The 20969-nt window shown below is 38.9% G+C and overlaps 1 protein-coding gene across 2 annotated transcripts in view; it reads right to left on the bottom strand.

Moving 5' to 3' along the window:
* Positions 1-244: 244 nt before the first annotated feature.
* LOC128648446 (acyl-coenzyme A amino acid N-acyltransferase 2) overlaps positions 245-20969 on the bottom strand; it is a 62608-nt gene continuing 41883 nt past the window's right edge. For both annotated transcript variants that reach the window (XM_053701107.1, XM_053701108.1), the window contains exons 3-4: positions 19118-19320; positions 245-2514 (exon numbers count right to left, since the gene is read on the bottom strand). In XM_053701107.1, coding sequence (XP_053557082.1) covers positions 1918-2514; positions 19118-19320 — 800 coding nt within the window. In that variant the 3' untranslated portion in view covers positions 245-1917. The remainder of the gene's footprint in view (positions 2515-19117; positions 19321-20969) is intronic.

Genomic DNA, 20969 nt, shown 5'->3' with positions numbered 1-20969 from the left:
ACATTTTTGGGGTTCATATCCCTGTAATTTGTCACTTACAAGAACAGTTCCAGTTTCTTCAGATTTGGTTCAATTTGAATATTCTTTTTATAGACTTTTGTTTAGTGTTTTTAGTTTTCCACTCAAACATTTCTTTTTAAGGGCATGATTTTTTTAATTAAGAAAGAGGGGTTTATGGGCGCTGTGACTTTAAGGACCATATTCAACAAATACATAATAAAAAGACGATGCAAATGCACATTAGTTTGAATTTCAAATTAGTAGATTTTTTAATTTTAAAAGTTATTTCAATTTTCTTCCCCCCCTGCATCATGTGACAGCCAACAGCCAACGACGTATATTCTGGGAATTTTTTCACATGCTCAGTAAGAGTTGGGGCCTCCAAAAGTTTACATATAAAAATAATGTCCACATTTAGATAATAGAATTGAATTGGAAAGTTCTCTTGGGGTGCCATTTTTAGGGGGCTCATTACGTTGATTTGTATCTTCCAATTGTTTGTTCTATTTCAAGCTCCTACTTTGAGAAGTTTAACTGTTTTGTGGCATGGGTGGTGGAGAAGTGGTCTAGGAGGTTTTCGGTCATCCATTACTTGTTGTAGGAGCAGCAGTTTCTGATGACTGCAGGAAGCTAATGGAAAGTTTCACAGAGGTAGCCACATAATTTGGGATCCTTGTCAAGGGTGAAAAGACTGTGGGACCAGTAACATATTTGAGCTTCCTAGGGATGTGTATTGACAGTGAGATTGAATGAAGATTCCTAGATGACAGGCTGATGGACTTGTAGAGGACCATCACTGATGCTTTGGCTAGGCAAACATTTACTTTGAAAGAGATGCATTCACTTTGTGGGGAAGCTGAACTTTGCCTGTCCTGTGATTCCAGTTGGGAGGGTTTTTTGTAGGAGACGGTCGTTGGCAATAGCAAGTGTGAAGAGGCTTCATTTTCAAATGAGATTGTCATGGACTGTAAAGGATGATTTGAGAGTTTGACATTTTTTGCAGAATTTAATTAAAGGTCTATAGTGCAGGAGGCTTCTGTGTCAGATGATGCGTCACATTTGTTTATGGATGCATGATTTTGGTGCCTAATGTGGGGGTAAGTGGTCAACAAGTTGGGTGGAAACAGGCTTACCAGGAAATTTGTATTTGTGGAATTGTTCCCATTCATGGTGGCTCTCAGGGTGGGGAGAGATTTGTTAAAGGGACAATAAACCTAAACATTTTATTTCATGATTCAGATAGAGCATGCAATTTTAAACAACTTCCTAATTTATTCTATTATCTAATTTGCTTCTTTCGCTTGATATTCTTTGCTGAAAAGCATATCTAGATAGGCTCAGTAGCTGCTGATTGGTCGCTGCACATAGATGCCTCGTGTGATTGGCTCACCAATGTCTATTTCTATTTACTCAACAAAAGATATCTAAAGAATGAAGCAAAGTAGATAATAGAAGTAAATGTGAATGTTGTTTAAAATTGTATTCTCTATCTGAATCATGAAAGAACATTTTTGGGTTTAATGTCCCTTTAAGTAACAAGAAAGTGATCTTCCCCTCTGATAACCTAGGGCGGGTTTGGGCTATTAATAGGCTGTCTGCAAATTTGCTTCTGGTGGTGAGGTTGCTTAGAGAATTTGTCTCATAATCTTTGAGAAGTAATGTTTATTTTCATGCTGTTCATGTTCCTGGCAAAGTAAATGTAATTGCTGATGCACTTTCCTGTTTTCTGTGGGAGTGTTTCCGGGTGATGGCACCAGAGGCGGAGGTGGACTGAGTCCCTTGTCCATAAGATCTTTGTTAGCTGAGCTTAATAGTTTGTTGAGGTTAGTGAGGGAAGTTTTAGCTTCAGGAACTTGGAAGGATTATTTGGCAGTTTGGTTGCAGTGGATTGTCATGCTTTAATCAGAAAGTGGATTTTTATAGTTTACTATGTGTAGAAGATTGTAGGTTTTTATGGAAAAACTCTTGAAGCTCCTTCCAGCACATTTCTTGGGCAGTGCTATGTGCCAAGAGCTCACCTCCCCACAATAGGGGTATTGAAAAAGAAGGGCTGTAAGATAAAAGACAGAAAGGAGAACCAGGAGGTTCCAAGAGATGACCAGCTCCTGGGTAAGAGAGCACATTAACATTTTTCTTCCCATGCTTCCTTGCTCTTGCTATGGATTCTTTTGCATCTCTCAAACTGTTGCAGCATTGGTCATCTTCTCCTACCATGAAAATAATTGAACCTCGGGCTTTCTCTAGAGGGATTATATAGTCCTCATGCTCTGGTTCCGCTACATATTCCACAGTATCAACTAATTTGATGGCTCCGAAATCTGTCACCTGAAGTTTTTCTAAGTGATAGGGAATCCCTCTGATGAACAGGTCTCTGTATCTCAAAGTGATACCATTCACAGAAGTGTTTCCGTTTATACACACTGTAGCTTTTACCTGAGGCAGATAACTAGCCATAGCCAGTGCGATCTCTGCACCTTTGGACACACCCACTACTCCAATGCCGTCCCCTGACACCTAGAGAAAAAAAACAATGTTGCAAAGTTACTCTCCATTCTGTCTCTGAAGTTTACCAATACATCCTTTAAACTCTGTGTAATTCTGCACATTTCAATGACTATTTTAGAACATAGAAGTGGACTGCTCTCTAAAAACCAGACTGGATACACATCTCATGCTACTGGTGAACAAAGTGTAACTGAACAAAAGTCTCATATCATGCAGTGTTATATTGCACTGGGCTTGTCTCTGCTTCACATAAATAAATATGAGAAATCTTGCCGTACTGGAGAGTTCTGCCTTTTATTCTTTTGAAAAATCAGCCTTTGTGAAGTCTAAACTAAATTGTCTCTCCAAGTTTCAGAATCATTGACTATCAGGGCCTAAAAGTGAAGTTTCCAACAAAAGGTGAGGAGTGCCCTGCCCTTGAGCACAGTCAGTAGAAGATGCGCTCTTATGCAAAGTGAGATACAGTTTTAAAGGCTCTCAAGCTTGGAATCTAAAGGAGAAAACAATGTATGACACAGGAGGGAAGGGAAGAAAAGACTTTGTCTTTGTAGTATGGTGATCTGAGGGTATGTGAAATCTGTAGCAGAAAGAGTTAACAGAATAGTTTTGTATTAGAAATAGTGGTGCATCCTCTCATGAACCAGGTGAAGTGACAATTGCATCTCATATCAATTAAGGGAGGTGTTATGTAAATGAGTAAACAATATAGGGTCAGATTACAAGTGGAGCGCAAAATATAGCTTTCGTGAAAGCAATATTTGTGCTTCACTGAGTAATACCAGCACACCAGGCCCGGACTGACCATAGGACATACCGGGCATTTGCCCGGTGGGCCGCCGGTTATCTTAGCCCTGCCCACCTACAGAGTGCCCCAAAAAATGTATTAGATGTTTTGTGTCCTGGCTTGGGCTTGTACTGTAAAATAGCCGGCAGGACAGAGCATGGCCGTGAGTGAGCAGGCAGGAACCGACCTACACAGACTTGCATACAGCGGCCGTGAGAGCATCTACTGACTTGCAAGTTTGTCTCACAATCGCTGTATGCAACATGCTGGCTGGCTGCTACTGTCTGCAGTGTCTCTGATGTGACTGAGGGTGGGAGGAGCAGCAGGGGCCTCCGAGATCAGTGAGCTGGGTGGGCTGGCCTTGCTGGCTGGGAGGAAGTTGGAACTGAAAAGGGAGAACATGTGACCTCCCGGCTCCCGCTCCCTCATCACTTCCTCCCAGTGTAGCAGCGTGCACAGGAGGTAAGAGTGGGCGAGGGAGGTAGCTGGGGCGGTCCAGAACTAATGGTGATGAAGGGGCAACAAACTTCAAACAGGTAGTGTACTGTTTTGATTAAAATAAAATGTAATTTCTTCGGGGGGGGGGGGGGGTGCCATGGGGAGTGGGGGGAAGCTGTGGTGGTGGCGACTGGCTGGAGTGGAGAGACGCTCACTGCTCAGCTCAATGCACATGCTTTGATCCCTAGCTCTAGCTGGAATGCATGCAGCATTAGTATTTAAAATCCTAAAAATGTGCCCTATTGAGGGTCTAGTGGGGGCATCATATTTTGCAGGGGTGCTGGGGGCATCATTTTATTGCAGGAGTGCTGGGAGCATCATTTTATTGCAGGGAGGCTGGGGGCATCATTTATTGCAGGGAGGCTGGGGGCTTTATTTTATTGCTGGGGGAATAATTTATTGCAGTGGGGCTGGGAACATCATTTATTGCAGGGGGTTCAGGGCATCATTTTATTGATGGGAGCATCATTTTATTACAGGCATGCTGGGGGCATCATTGTATTGCAAGGGTGTTGGGGGCATCATTTTATTGCAGGGAGGCTGGGGGCATCATTTATTGCAGGGAGGCTGTGGCCTGGGGGGCATCATTTATTGCAGGGGGCTGGGGCTTTATTTTATTGCTGAGGGCATCATTTATTGCAGTGGGGCTGGGAACATCATTTTATTGCAGTGGGGCTGGGAACATCATTTATTGCAGGGGGCTCAGGGCATCATTTTATTGCAGGGGGTTTAGGGCATCATGTTATTGCTGGGAGCATCATTTTATTGCAGGGTTGCTGGGAGCATCATTTTATTGCAGGAGCTGGGGGCTTTATCTTATTGCTGGGGGCATCATTTTTAGCAGTGGGGCTGGGGAATCATTTTATTGCAGGGGGGCTCAGGACATCATTTTATTGCTAGGAGCATAATTTTATTGCAGGGGTGCTGTGGGCATCATTTATTGCAGTGGGGCTGGGAACATCATTTATTGCAGGGGGCTCAGGGCATCATTTTATTGCAGGGGGGCTCAGGGCATCGTTTTATTGCTGGGAGCATCATTTTATTGCAGGGGTGCTGGGGGCATCATTTATTGCAGTGGGGCTGGGAACATCATATTATTGCAGCGGGTCTGGGGCATAATTTTATTTCAGGGGGCTGGGGGCATCATTTATGGCTGGGCATCATTTGGACACACCCACTACTCCAATGCCGTGTGGGAATCATTTCTGGGGGGCTGGGGGCATCATTTATTGCACAGGGGTTGGGGGCATCATTTATGGCTGGGAGCATCATTTTATTGCAGGGGTGCTGGAGCATCATTTTATTGCAGGGGGCTGGGGGAATAATTTATTGCTGGGGGCATAATTTATTGCTGTGGGGCTGGGGGCTTTATTTTATTGCAGGGGGCTGGGGGCTTTATTTTATTGCTGGGGGGCATAATTTATTGCAGGGGGGCTGTGAGAATAATTTATTGCAGGGGGCTCAGGGCATTATTTTATTGCAGGGGGTGGGGACATCATTTTATTGCTGGCAGCATAATTTTATTGCAGGAGGGCTGTGCTGGGGGCATCATTTTATTGCAACGGTACTGGGGTCAACATTAATGGCGAGGGGCATAATTTTATTGCAGGGTGCTGGGGAAGAATTTATTGCGGGGGCATCATTTATTACAGGGAGGCTGGAGGCATCATTTACTGCAGGGGGGCTGGGGACATATACTGTGCATATATAAACATGCATTGTGTGTACAGACCTTTTGTAATGAGGTGCTTAAGTGCTGATATATACTGTGCATATATAAACATGTATTGCTTGTGCCCTTCTTGAATTCTCTCACTCGGGCCCTGTGGTTTCTAGTTACGCTTCTGGATACTAGTCTTTCATATAGCGGCAGGTGAGCACTGGTGAAGTCAGAGTGGAGGGCCTTTTTGGTAGCACTGCAAGCCGGCCCAATGTTACTCCTCTCTGCGGCCGTATATGGGGATAACACGTCGCACAATCTCTTGGTGGGGAATGTCGGGAAAACTTGGTTGGGTCGGGTAGGGTGGTCGATAAAACTCATTGGATCATGAGGCTGCAGCATCAGCAGAGAAAGGGAGTGAGATGTCAGGTAGATGATGGGACACTGAAATTGGTGACGCAGCGATCGTGAAGTGAAGCAAGTCTACACTACAGAACAGCAGCCAGCAGGTGAGGTTGTGCACTGTTACTGTTTGTGGTTAAAAAAAATATTGCAATGCTGGCTCAGTAATCCCTAATCAGATTATCAGAAATGTATGATTTGAGTGACTCACATACACTGAGTGACTCAAGTAATACATTTCTGATAATCTGATTAGGGATTACTGAGCCAGCATTGCAACATTTTTTAACCAAACAGTAACAGTGCACAACCTCACAACCTCACTATAAATCACTCACATGATTCAAAATATATCACATATCAGTGTATGTGAGTGACTTATAGTGAGGTTGTGTACTGTTACTATTTGGTTAAAATATTATTGCAATGTTGCTGGTTCAGTAATTCCTAATCAGATTATCAGAAATGTATGATTTAAGTCACTCACATGATTCAGAACATAGTGTATTTATGTGAGTGACTTATAGTGAGGTTGTGTGAGTGTTGGAAAGTATAATACTTTTTTAAGTGAGAAAAACAATTAAAATTTCCATGTGTGGTATACGGTTAAATAAGAAATTATGAACGGGGGGGGTGGAGTGGGCCTCTTTGCCCTAAAATGCCCGGGCCTCTTTTTGGTACCAGTCCGGCCCTGCAGCACACTCTAATGTGCGCTGGTATTACTAGTTGAGCGCTCTTCCATTGGCTCCTACGGAAGCCTTGTTATCATGCCGTGAGGCACAGCATGAGATCTAGCGCAGCCAAGGGGGTAGGGTTAAGTTGCGCAGTGATGGGCAGCATTTTTAAATATATATGTATATGCTTATATACATATATATTTGTGTGTGAATATGTGTATATACACATATTAACACATAAATATATTGATTATGTATATAATCATATACATATATTTACTGGGAACTCACAGTTCCCATAGACTACAATGTAAAGGCACTTTTCAGTCCCCCTTTTGTCTAACTCCCCATACCCACTGCTTATATAACTGCTTTTTGCAGTTATTTTATTAAAAAATAAACGGCTAGATTACGAGTTTTGCATTATGAATAAAAAAGCAGCGTTAAGCCTCATAACGCTGCTTTTTCACTACTGCTGCTATTATGAGTCTTGTAGGTACAGATGTCCCGCACACTTTTTTGGCCGTACCGCAAATTAACTTACGCAATTTCCGTAAAGTCTTTTTTCAATGGGACTTCCATAGCGCCGGTATTACAAGCTTTTTTTTGGAGGCCAAAAAGTGAGCGGTACAGCCTATCCCGCAAGATTCGTAACGCATTCTAAAGTCAGTAGTAGCATAAAACTCATAACTAAAGTGCTAAAAAGTACACTAACACCCATAAACTACCTATTAACCCCTAAACCGAGGCCCCCGCATTGCAAACACTAAAATAAAATTATTAACCCCTAATCTGCCACTTTCGACATCGCCGCCACCATAAAAACATATTAACCCCTAAACCGCCGCACTCCCGCATCGCAAACACTAGTTAAATATTATTAACCCCTAATATACCGCTTCTAATATCGCCGCCACCTACCTACATTTATTAACCCCTAATCTGCCACCCCCCAACGTCGCCGCCACTATATTAAATTTATTAACCCCCTAAACCTAAGTCTAACCCTAACACCCCCTAACTTAAATATAATTAAAATAAATCTAACTAAAAATTCCTATCATTAACTAAATAATTCCTATTTAAAACTAAATACCTTTAAAATAAACCCTAAACTAGATACAATATAACTCATAGTTACATTGTATCTATCTTAGGGCTTATTTTTATTTTACAGGCAAGTTTGTATTTATTTTAACAAGGTAAGATTGGTTAATAAATAATTAACTATTTACTAACTGCAACTAAAATACAAATACCTAAATTACAAAAAAAAAAACCCCACTAAATTACACAAAAAAATAAATATAATATATATAATATATTTATAATAAATAAATTACAAGATATTTAAACTAATTACACCTAATCTAATAGCCCTATCAAAATAAATAAAGCCCACCAAAATAAAAATAAAAAAACCCTAGCCTAAACTAAACTACCAATAGCCCTTAAAAGGGCCATTTGCTGGGCATTGCCCCAAAGAAATCAGCTCTTTCACCTGAAAAAACAAAAAACAAAAAAAGAAACCCAAATAAAACCCTAACTAAAAAAACCTAAGCTCCCCATTGCCCTGAAAAGGGCATTCGGATGGGCATTGCCCTTAAAAGGGCATTTAGCTCTATTGCGGCCCAAACCCTAACCTAAAAATAAAACCCACCCAATAAACCCTTAAAAAACCTAGCACTAACCCCCTGAGGATCCACTTATAGTTTTGAAGAGCCGACATCCATCCTCAACGAAGCCGGGAGAAGTCCTCAGCGAAACGGGAAAAAGTCCTCAGCGAAACGGGAAAAAGTCCTCAACGAAACGGGAAAAAGTCCTCAACGAAACGGGAAAAAGTCCTCAACGAAACGGGAAAAAGTCCTCAACGAAACGGGAAAAAGTCCTCAACGAAACGGGAAAAAGTCCTCAACGAAACGGGAAAAAGTCCTCAACGAAACGGGAAAAAGTCCTCAACGAAGCCGGGAAAAAGTCCTCAACGAAGCCGGGAAAAAGTCCTCAACGAAGCCGGGAAAAAGTCCTCAACGAAGCCGGGAAAAGTCTTCATCATAGCTGGGAGAAGTGGTCCTCCAGACGGGCAGAAGTCTTCATCCAGACGGCATCTTCTATCTTCATCCATCCGGGGCATCAAGCTCCAATCGGAGCTTGATAAATATGCCCCATAGTATGAAATGAAATCCTTTTTTTTTTTAATGCCAATTTGATTAATTAGGGCCCACAAACACAACACACAGGATAGCCAGGATTATACAGTTGTAATAAACCATAAAATAAAGAGGTAGTTAAAGCATTTGACAAAATGTTACTGACCTAGGTGACACATTAGGGTCTTTTCTTATCTGGGTCCATAACCAAAAGCCATGCAAACTATATATTTCTGAATACCCTTTTAATATTATTAACTATTCATAAAAAAAATGTTTAATTAGCTACTCTTTTTTTTTTCTAAAAATATATGTAAGTAAAGAAAAACAAATCTGTTTGTAATACAACTATATACATCTCTGAAAAAATATACATTTTTAGGGGTATGTAATTTTTATTGTTGCTCCCTCTAATAGGGAAGATTCTGAAAAGTATTTGTTTATTTTTCTTAGAATTATACTAGTTCCTAGCCAGATTTGTTAAGACTTTCTAACTAATAGAGATATGTGACGTTGTCTTTAATCAGACAGTAACTAATTATTACCTATGTAAACACCTGCAAAGATTACCAAACAGACATCTCATCTCCCAGCAAGACACACAGGGCTAGATTACAAGTGGAGCGCTAAATTATTACGTGTCTGCATACGATTGCTGGGGGGCTGGGGGCAGCGAGCTCGCTGTACCAATTATCGCTCAGAAAAATAACCAGATATACAATCTCTGGTTAATTTTCTAAAAGTGTCCCAAATGCCCTCAAAATAGAGGGCATTTTAGTTTTTTTATTAAACTAGGCAGTTTTTAGGGTCTAAAGTTGGTGGGAGTGGCGTGTTAAAAAAAAAAAAAAAAAACAGCCCTAAAAAGTGCCTTTACATTGCGGTCTATGGGAACTGTGTGTTCCCAGTAAATACATATGTATAGAATTATAAACATATTTATTTATGTGTTAATATGTGTATATATAAATATGTATAAAAGCATATACATATATATTATTTACAAATTATGCAATCGCTGCACGACTTACCCCCTTCGCTGCGCTTTAGTTCTGATGCCGTCTCCCATTGGAGCCTATGGAAGTGCGCTCTCGTGAGTGCAATGCTTCCCAGCAATGTGAACGCGAGCTTGCATTCGCATTGCTGTTGACTTGTAATAACAGCGCATATTAATGTGTGCTGGTATTACAAAGTGAATTGCTAATATCCCTTTCTTGAAAAAAAAAAAATAAACCCTAAGCTAGCTACAATATAACTAATAGTTAGATTGTATCTAGCTTAGGGTTTATTTTTATTTTACAGGCAAGTTTGTATTTATTTTAACTAGGTAGAATAGTTACTAAATAGTTATTAACTATTTACTAACTACCTAGCTAAAATAAATACAAATTTACCTGTAAAATAAAACCTAACCTGAGTTACACTAACACCTAACCTTACACAACAATTAAATAAATTACATAAATTAAATACAAGTACCTAAATTACAAAAAAACAAAAAACTAAATTACACAAAATAAAAAACAAATTACAAGATATTTAAACTAATAACACCTAATCTAATAGCCCTCAAAATAAAAAAAGCCCCCCAAAATAAAAAAACATAGCCTAAACTAAATTACCAATAGCCCTTAAAAGGGCCTTTTGTGGGGCATTGCCCCAAAGAAATAAGCTCTTTTACCTGAAAAAAATACAAACAACCCCCCCAACAGTAAAACCCACCACCCACACAACCAACCCCCCAAATAAAACTCTAACTAAAAAAACCTAAGCTCCCCATTGCCCTGAAAAGGGCATTTGGATGGGCATTGCCCTTAAAAGGGCATTTAGCTCTATTGCGGCCCAAACCCTAACCTAAAAGTAAAACCCACCCAATAAACCCTTAAAAAAAAAACCTAACACTAACCCCCTGAAGATCCACTTACAGTTTTGAAGAGCCGACATCCATCCTCAACGAAGCCAGGAGAAGTCCTCAACAAAGAGGGCAGAAGTCCTCAACGAAGCCGGGAGAAGTGGTTCTCCAGACGGGCAGAAGTCTTCATCCAGACGGCATCTTCTATCTTCATCCATCCGGCGCGGAGCGGGTCCATCTTCAAGACATCTGGCATGGAGCATCCTCTTCTTCAGAAGACAACCAGACGAATGAAGGTTCCTTTAAGTGACGTCATCCAAGATGGCATCCCTTAGATTCCGATTAACTGATAGAATTCTATCAGCCAATCGGAATTAAGGTTGAAAAAATCCTATTGGCTGATGCAATCAACCAATAGGATTGAGCTCACATTCTATTGGCTGATTGGAACAGCCAATAGAATGCAAGCTTAATCCTATTGGCCTGTAGGCTCGCCAGAAACAGCAGTTATGAAGCAGCGGTCACAAAGACCGCTGCTCCATAACCTGTCCGCCTCTTCTGAGAAGGCGGACAGACATCGCCGGAAATCAACCCGATCGAGTACGATCAGGTTGATTGACACCCCCCTGCTGGCCAGTGAGCTGCTGGTGCAATGCTGAATACGGCGAGCGCATTGCTCGCCGTATTCAGCAAGGTCTGTCGGACCTGATCCGCACTGTCGGATCAGGTCCGACAGACCTTGATAAATTGAGGCCTATATAAATACGCCATAAGATTATTCAGAATTAATTTGTTATTTGCCATTTCCTATGGGGAAAATCATCAGGGCTGCAGAGGAATTTTAAATGTCTATTATCTAATTTGCTTTGTTATCTTGCTATCCATTTTAGAAAAGCATACCTGGGTAGATTCAGGAGTTGCAATGCACTACTGGGTGTTAGCTGCTGATTGGTCGTTACAATTATGTAAATACAAAAAGAGAAGAGCTCTACCAGGAACGAACAACAGTTCAGTAGCTTGTTCTATGGCGAGTTACCACCTAGGAGCAGCCTCTTTTAGCCCAATTGTGCTTATCACAGAGAAGAACTTTCCTAAAGAATATCAGTCTGATCCGGCCTAACAAGGTCAGTTCAGCCCCAACACCCCAGGCAATAAGTGCTACACATATATGGCTATTATCATTGGCTTAGCTGATGTGTTCAGCTAGCTCACAGTAGTGCATTGCTGCTCCTTCAACAAAAGAATCAAATGAGATAAAAAATGTAATTGGAAAGTTGTGTAAAATTGTATGCTCTGTTTCAATCATGAAATAAAAATTCTGTTTTTACACCCCTTTAAATATTTGCTTTCATGATTCAGATAGAGCATGTGATTTTAAACAACTTTCTAATTTACTTTAATTATCATTTTTTTCTTTGTTCTCTTGGTATCTTTTTTTGGAAAGAAGGGACGCATGTTTAGGAGCTGGCCCATTTTTGGAGCACTATATGGCAGCAGTTTTGCAAAAATGTTATCTATTTGCAAGACCGCTAGATGGCAGCACTATTTCCTGCCAGCAAATTTGCTAATAGAAGTAAACTGGAAAATTCCGATTATCCTAACTTGTGAAGGTATAATCTAGATTTTATTAACCCCTTAATGACCACAGCACTTTTCCATTTTCTGACCGTTTGGGACCAAGGCTATTTTTACATTTCTGCGGTGTTTGTGTTTAGCTGTAATTTCCCTCTTACTCATTTACTGTACCCACACACATTATATACAGTTTTTCTCGCCATTAAATGGACTTTCTAAAGATACCATTATTTTCATCATATCTTATAATTTACTAAAAAAATAATAATAAAATATGAGGAAAAAATGGAAAAACACACACTTTTTCTAACTTTGACCCCCAAAATCTGTTACATATCTACAACCACCAAAAAACACCCATGCTAAATAGTTTCCAAATTTTGTTCTGAGTTTAGAAATACCCAATGTTTACATCTTCTTTGCTTTTTTTGCAATTTATAGGGCCATAAATACAAGTAGCACTTTGCTATTTCCAAACCACTTTTTTTCAAACTTAGCGCTAGTTACATTGGAACACTGATATCTTCCAAGAATCCCTGAATATTCCTTGACATGTATATATATATATATTTTTTTTTAGAAGACATCCCAAAGTATTGATCTAGGCCCATTTTGGTATATTTCATGGCACCATTTCACCACCAAATGCGATCAAATAAAAAAAAAATTGTTCACTTTTTCACACATTTTGTTACAAACTTTAGGTTTCTCACTGAATTTATTTACAAACAGCTCGTGCAATTATGGCACAAATGGTTGTAAATGCTTCTCTGGAATCCCCTTTTTTCATAAATAGCAGACATATATGGATTTGGTGTTGCTTTTTGGTAATTAGAAGGCCGCTAAATGCCACTGCGCACCACACGTGTATTATGCCCAGCAATGAAGGGGTTAATTAGGGAGCATGTAGGGTTAATTTTAGCTTTATTGTAGTGTAGTAGACAACCCTAAGTATTGATCTAGGCCCATTTTGGTATATTTCATGCCACCATTTCAACGCCAAATGCGATTAAATTAAAAAAAAAAAAAGTAAAATTTTTCACAATTTTAGGTTTCTCACTGAAATCATTTACAAACAGCTTGTGCAATTATGGCACAAATGGTTGTAAATGCTTCTCTGGGATCCCCTTTGTTGAGAAATAGCAGACATACATGGCTTTGGCGTTGCTTTTTGGTAATTAGAAGGCCGCTAAATGCCGCTGCGCATCACACGTGTATTATGGCTAGCAGTGAAGGGGTTAATTAGGTAGCATGTAGGGAGCTTGCAGGGTTAATTTTAGCTTTAGTGTAGAGATCAGCCTCCCACCTGACACATTACACCCCCTGATCCCTCCCAAACAGCTCTCTTCCCTCCCCCACCCCACAGTTGTCCCCGCCATGTTAAGTACTGGCAGAAAGTCTGCCAGTACTAAAAAAAAGCTATCCTTGATAAAAAAAATTTTTTAAAAAAAGGCATATTTACATATGCTGCTCTGGAGGATCCCCCCTTAGCCCCCAACCTCCCTGATACCCCCCAAACAGCTCTTTACCCATCCCCCTCTAACTTATTAGTAGCCATCTTTGGTACTGGCAGCTGTCTGCCAGTACCCAGGTTATAGTAAAACATGTTTTTATTCTTTTTTTAAATAATTTTCTGTAGTGTAGCTTGCCCCCCCAAAAGACCAACCCACCACCCCCTCCCAGATCGACATATATTTACATATATTTGGCCCTCACTGCCACTTTTCTCCCATCATTTTTCTGTAGTGTAGCGGTTCCCACCCGCTCCCTACCCCCGCGCGCGCACCCGGCGTTCCCGCTCACGATCCCGCCCCCCCTCCACATCATACGGCCCATCGATGGCCGCCCACCCGCCTCCCACCCACCAACGAAACCGGCCATCGATGTCCGGTACAGAGAGGGCCACAGAGTGGCTCTCTCTGCATCGGATGGCCAAGGGGGGTTATTGCAGGATGCCTCGATGTTGAGGCATCACTGCAATAACCGGAAAGCAGCTGGAAGCGAGCAGGATCGCTTCCAGCTGCTTTCCAGACCGAGGACGTACGCCATACGTCCTCAGGCGTTAAGTGTATTTTTTTTGAGGACGTATGGCGTACGTCCTTGGTCGTTAAGGGGTTAAAGACACAGAGACGAGTATTTTGCATATCTTTCTTTATACTACTCAATGCAGCATTTTAAAGTAATGATACAGAAGTGAATGCATCCAACATTAAAACAATAAGGATAAAAAAGGGTAAACATAAGTAACCAATGAAATGGGTACTTTTGAGAATACAGAAAAAATTGACCAATAGGATGAGTCATAGCTTCCATAAACTGTCCAATACGTTCCCCAACTTCCTCCTTCTTGTCTGACACTGAAAATCCAGAAATTAATAATAACAGAAGAAAGTTCCAACATTAGAACAAAAACCAACAGAAGCATCAAAATCCAGCCGGAAATTAAGAAACTTCTTTTAATTCCATAACGCAGAGATGAAGAAGGCAAAAAGGATTCTCTGAACCAGGAGAAGAAATTTTGAGGACTGAAATGGCTTGATTGTAGTGAAGGATGGAGAGGGATAAAACCACTTTTAAGTAAGTCTTCCTAATTAGTTGGCAAATGAAACCAAACAAAATGTTAATAATAAGAAAATAAGGGAGGGTACAAATACAGAGGGTGGGAAAATGCTCATCTCTGTGTCTTTAATAAAATCTAGATTATACCTTCACAAGTTAGGATAATCAGAATTTTATTACAAGACCAGAGACTCCTATTTTGCTAGTTTAAAGCAAATTTTTTAACTAAATAAATTATTAGCTGGATGATGAATGGGCTTGAAATAAAACTGTTTGAAAATAGAATCTGAAGACCAATCTGCAGAAATTAAATTTTTTTGTAAAGGGGGGGAGTCTTGAAGAATGAGATCGTGAAAATCTCCTTCTGGTTTGGATAACAAGTGAGGAAGATGAGGGAGAAGAATAGGAAGTTTGAATGACATTTCCAGAAGAGCGGGGTACCAAGGTTGAGTTGGCCAAAGGGGGGTTATTAGAAGAAGAGAAATTTTGTCTCTGCGAACCACAGCAATTGTTCTCGAAATTATCGAGAATGGAGGGAAGGCATAGGCTCCTTGAGGAGGCCAGAGTTGGAGAAAGGCATTAATTGCCGCTGCTTCTGGATCCGGTCTCCAACTGTAATAGGGGAGAATTTGGAAATTTAGACGAGACGCGAAAAGGTTGAGAATGAAAGGACCTCTGAGGTGAGACAGAGAAAGAAAAAAATCTGTCGAGTCTCCAATTGCTTTAATCCATCAGAAAACGGGAAACCCAATCTGCCGCTGTGTTTGAAAGACCTGGAATGTATTCTGCTTTCACAGAAATATTCCTGTCTAAACACTGATGAATGAATTCTTTGGTAATATTGGAAAGATCTCTGGATTTCGTACCTCCCAAACGGTTCAGATAACGAACTGCAGAGATATTGTTCATGCAAAGCAAAATGGTAACTGGAGAAGAGTTCTTCACAAAACTCTTGACAGCGAAAGAACCCGCTAACAGTTCTAAACAATTTATATGGAATTGTTTCTCTTTCAGAGACCATTTCCCTCCTGTAATGGAAGGACCGCAATGAGCACCCCAGCTGGACCTGCTGGCATCGGATTCGATTATAAGGTCTGGAGAATTGCAGAAAATAGCTCTCCCGTTCCATGCCTCCATATGAGAAAGCCACCAGGAGAGTTCCTCCTTGGCTTCTGGAGAAAGTTTAATTAAATGAGAATAAGAAAACCCTTTCTGTAAATGACAGATTTTTAGACGTTGTAATTCCCAATAGTGAAGGGGAGCAGGGAATATAGCCTGAATAGAGGATGAAAGTAACCCCACTATTCTGGCTATATTCCTGACAGGAGTGAATTGAGCTGAGAGAGTACGAGATATTTCTTTCTTGATATTTTTTATTTTGTCTGGAGGTAAGCTGAGAATGGCTTTGGAAGTATCTATGGTGAAACCCAGAAAGATCAGGGACTGAGTAGGAATCAGAACAGATTTTTGTTTGTTTATTATAAAACCTAGATTCTCCAGAAGGTGAATGGTAAGGGATAACTGATTTTGAAGAGAGATGAAATTCTGGTTCATAATCAGAATATCGTCCAAATAAATAATTAGACGGACTCCTCTGAGTCTTAAGCAGGCCATAACTGGTTTTAATAATTTTGTAAAAATCCAAGGAGCTGAAGAAAGGCCAAAAGGAAGACAAGTAAAACTCCACAATTGGTCTTTCCAAAGAAAAGTAAAAATTTTTCGATGTTCCCTAGCAATAGGAATGGTAAAATAAGCATCTGTTGGATATAAATGCATTAACCAATCGTTTTCTCTCAGGCAATCTCTTAACAGATGAATTCCCTCCTTTGAAATGATGATAGGAAACAAAAGCGTTTAGTTCTCTTAAATTTATAACAGGGCGGAATTGACAGTTTCTTTTTTACAAGAAAAAGATTGCTGAAAAATAGATCCTAAGAAAAATTGGTGTTTTGGATGGCTTGTTTTTGAAAAAGAGTTGAAATTTCTGATTGAACCAGAATTTGATCTTCTTTTGAAAATTGAATGGGACTAGGTCTTAATATTTGGACGGGAGGGGAAGAAAATTTTATCAAAACACCACGAACTGTTTGAAGAATCCAAGGATCTGATGTTATTAAACTCCAATTTTGAACAAAAAGAGTGAGTCTGCCACCAAGATTTTCTGGGAAAGAAGGGAAGAAGGAAAAGGATAACTTACTTGTAGGGGGGTGAGATCTTGCTCTGGATCGTTGACCTCTTTGAAAGCATGGTCTGGAATGAGACGGGAAGAACTGTGAAGTAGAGGGATGTTGGAAAGATCTTTGAAAGTGTTGTTGACATTGTTGCTGATATTGGAATTGAGGTCTTGATTGATAGTTTGTGCGGTCAGGAAAGCAACCTCTGCCTTTCCCGGCCCTGTCAGAAAAACTGTTTGGGTAAAAAAATTTGCGAACTGAAGTTCTTACCTTATTTAAATTTGAAAAGGTATTAATATAATTATTAAGGTCTTTAAGAAAAATGTCACCAAAAAGAAGACCATTAGAGTCAGAATCCAATTCATTAATGGCAGTCACAAATTTTAGTAGCAATTTTACGTTAAATGTTCTTTCTACGTTCAATGATCATAGCCGTGTTAGCATTTCCTATGAAGGCGAGGATTCTTTTAACCCATTCTCTAACCAAAAATGGGTCTAAAGGGGAATTATCCATCACAGCCTGTTCAGAAATTTCAAAAAGTTTTGAAATAGGACCAACGTAATCTAACAGTTTGTCTTGGCATGTTTTCCATGCCCTATCCATGCCCTTCTTAAGTTTTTTAGGTTTAGGTGGATCTGAGTCCGAACACAAATGATCAGATACATCCTCAAAATCAGAATTAGATAATTCTTCAGTAGAAGAATCAGAATTAGAAGATAAGACCATTTGTTTAAGTTTTTTCAAAGACAAAGTTTCAGTATTTTTTGATCCCATTTGTAACCCCTTGGGATTAGGTGGAGGTTTTGCGGATGTTTTCCTTCCTTTACCGCCAGGAATTGAAGTGTCAGCAAGAGTCTGACAAAACTTGGCAATTAATTTTTTACTAGCTAAAACAGAAACAGAGCAAGGTCTTTTTCTTTTAAAAATGGTTTTAAGATTAGGTTGTTGAGATAGGAGATTAGACATATGAGACATCATTTTCCCCATAGAATTATCAATCATAATTTGTACAGACTGTGCAGTCAAGGGTTCATTTGACTCAGTAGTTTGAAACATATTAAAAATGAATAAAATAAATAGGTAAGAACTTCAGTGAATCAAATTCTTTATATTAAATTTATATATAATTTATTGTTATAAAATATTATTAAAACCTACTGAACTAAAAGAATTATCAGGCAAAAAACATAATAAATTTTCTCTCAGACCGTTTATATAGTAAAGTCTGCAAGAGAAAATAATAGTAATCTGCCTTCACCTAGTGGATATGAGCGTTAATATATCGATTTAGAAACAAATTATGAAGAAAACATCTGTCACCACACACGGAGCAGATGAGAGGAAACAGCCGATAGTAATGAAGATATGAAACGACGTCAGAGGGAGACGGAAAGAACTAGAGTGACGAAAGTGATGTCACAAGATGTGGGGCGGCCGCTCGAGACAGAGCCAACTGCCAGAAAAGCAGAACGAGCAAGGGGAAAGGCAGGAGAAGGGATGTAGCTATATAAACGAGTAGTGAGGCGGTAGAAGCTGTAGCAAGAAAGTATGTTAAATAAAACATAAGGATCAAAGAGGAAATTTTTTTATTAAAATAAAAAATTAAAAGCACAATAAAAATACAAAGAATAAAACGAAAAGGAAGATAATAGTGAATAAAAATGAAAAAGGGGGAAAAACATATAAAAAATATGAAATATATTTTTTAGTAATAATAAATGAACTTATCCTGCAGCGAGCAGCAAAAGAAAAAGGAAGTTGGGGAATGTATTGGACAGTTTATGGAAGCTATGACTCATCCTATTGGTCAATTTTTTCTGTATTCTCAAAAGTACCCATTTCATTGGTTACTTATGTTTACTCTGTTTTATCCTTATTGTTTTAATGTTGGATGCATTCACTTCTGTATCATTACTTTAAAATGCTGCATTGAGTAGTATAAAGAAAGATATGCAAAATAGGAGTCTCTAGTCTTGTAATAAAATTTTAAAAAAGTGTATGCTCGGCCTGATCACAAAAGGAAATTGTTGGATTTCATATCCCTTTAAATGAAGAAGTATCTAGTGCTACTGCTACCAACCAGCAGCAAAAAAATTGTTGTTTTTTTTCCAATGTAATTTTATAATAGGATCAGGGTTGCCAAGAGCAAAAATGAAGCTTACACAGCTGACAAATGAAAAAAGAAAGTTGCTTACAACTGCATGCTCTATCTGAATCACAAAATAAAAAATTTGGGTTTTGATATCCCTTTAAACACAAGTAGAAGGCAGTATGGTCTTAGATTACCTTTGGATTATTTATCAAAAGCTGTGCAGCTTCTTCAAAATACGTTAGGTCTATATGTTCTGTTGTGCTTGGCAGATCTTCATAAGCGAAATAAGCCAATGCAAGGGCAGCAAATCCACGACTGGACAGGAGGCTGCTTCGAAATTCCACTAATCCTCCAATGCTGCCAAACAGGTCAATGACCCCTGGGAAAGGGCCGTCACCTGAAAAATATTTATATATTAAACTTCTGCTGTCTCCAAAGATATTCACAATATGAAATACATTGTAGTAATTAGAAATGGGTCAAACGCATTGTAAAAGATAAATTATAAGCCAATTTCCTCTTCATTATCTGATAATTATTTTAGCTATACCTACACAACTGTATAATTAATATTACTGTTTTTATTTTTAAATTAATTGAATTTACAAGCAGAATAACAAATATATCTAATTTAGTACTGAAGGTAAAGAGATATGGTAGTTTTGGTTATAAATGATAATTAATGTTTGAAGTTTACTTTGGCACTACTTGCTATCTACTTTACAATTACATCTTAAGGTTTAATAAGGTCACTCTGTTTTTTATGATTGAGTAATGAGGTATTTAGAAGTTAATGATTGGTAATTAACCCATGACTGCCACTGCTAGAAGTGGATTTGTTTTAATATTCTTATATGCAGTTAAGATTTATAGAATTTGTATTGCTCTTTATTTTCAGTGTCTCATAACTGAAATAATTTGATATACAGTCAGTGTAAGTTTGTAGAGGAATGCTTTTATATTTTACTAAATAATGTCAGTGTACAACCAATTTATTTTAGTTTGCTTATTTTAAAAACAATAAATCAGGATTCAACAATTCTTTTTTAAAAACGGAAAAGGTTTTGATTTCGGAATAGTTTGGATTTTGGAATATTCACATCTGTAAACTAGGACAGCTTGGAGATGGAACCAAGTGTTAAAAATCAATATCTTGCATAATTAAGGCAAAATAATACATAATACATCTTATGCATGCAACCTAAATGTATGTTTTATCATTTGTAATACTTTGTATACATAGTACCATCAGAAAGATAGTACAGTCCGGTCATCAGAAAGGTCATATTTGCTGTTTTAAATAAATATACAATATTATTTCAAATCAAACCAAAGACACGGGCAGGAAATATTGTGACTTACAGATGGGGAAAAATTTGTTTTTTAAATATTAATTAAAAAGTTTGGATTCCTAAATAAGTTTGGATTTTGGAATTCTGGATATGGTAATTTTTTTCTATATATATTTAACAACAAAAAATTTAAATAAATAAAAATAATAATTATATATATTAAAAATAAGTATAGCCAACACAATCTTTTTGTTTAAATGGAATTTCTTTATTTCTTGACATAATTAAAAATGCTTCAGTCAGCTAGACAGGACAATCCGTCCGACATGTTTTGGCCAATAGGCCTTAATCATAGACTCATCTATGATTAAGGCCTATTGGCCGAAACATGTCAGACGGATTGTCCTGTCTAGCTGACTGAAGCATTTTTAATTATGTCAAGAAATAAAGAAATTCCATTTTAACAAGAAGATTGTGCTGGCTATACTTATTTCCTTCTTAATATGAGGAGAGTCCACGGCTTCATTCCTTTCTTGTGAGAAATACAGAACCTGGCCACCAGGAGGAGGCAAAGACACCCCAGCCAAAGGCTTAAATACCTCCCCCACTTCCCTCATCCCCCAGTCATTCTTTGCCTTTTGTCATAGAAGGTTGGCAGAGAAGTGTCAGAAGATTTCGGAGTAGTTCTTTATGGAGGGTAGTACCTTTCGCGATGGGACTGGAGTTTTAAGTAGTCTTGTCAGCCTCTCAGTGA

The sequence above is a fragment of the Bombina bombina genome, chromosome 2 (assembly GCF_027579735.1).
Source record: "Bombina bombina isolate aBomBom1 chromosome 2, aBomBom1.pri, whole genome shotgun sequence".
NCBI classification, from domain to species: domain Eukaryota; kingdom Metazoa; phylum Chordata; class Amphibia; order Anura; family Bombinatoridae; genus Bombina; species Bombina bombina.
The sequence above is the reverse complement of the archived record's forward strand: the minus strand, read 5'-3'. Positions and strand labels throughout refer to the sequence as shown.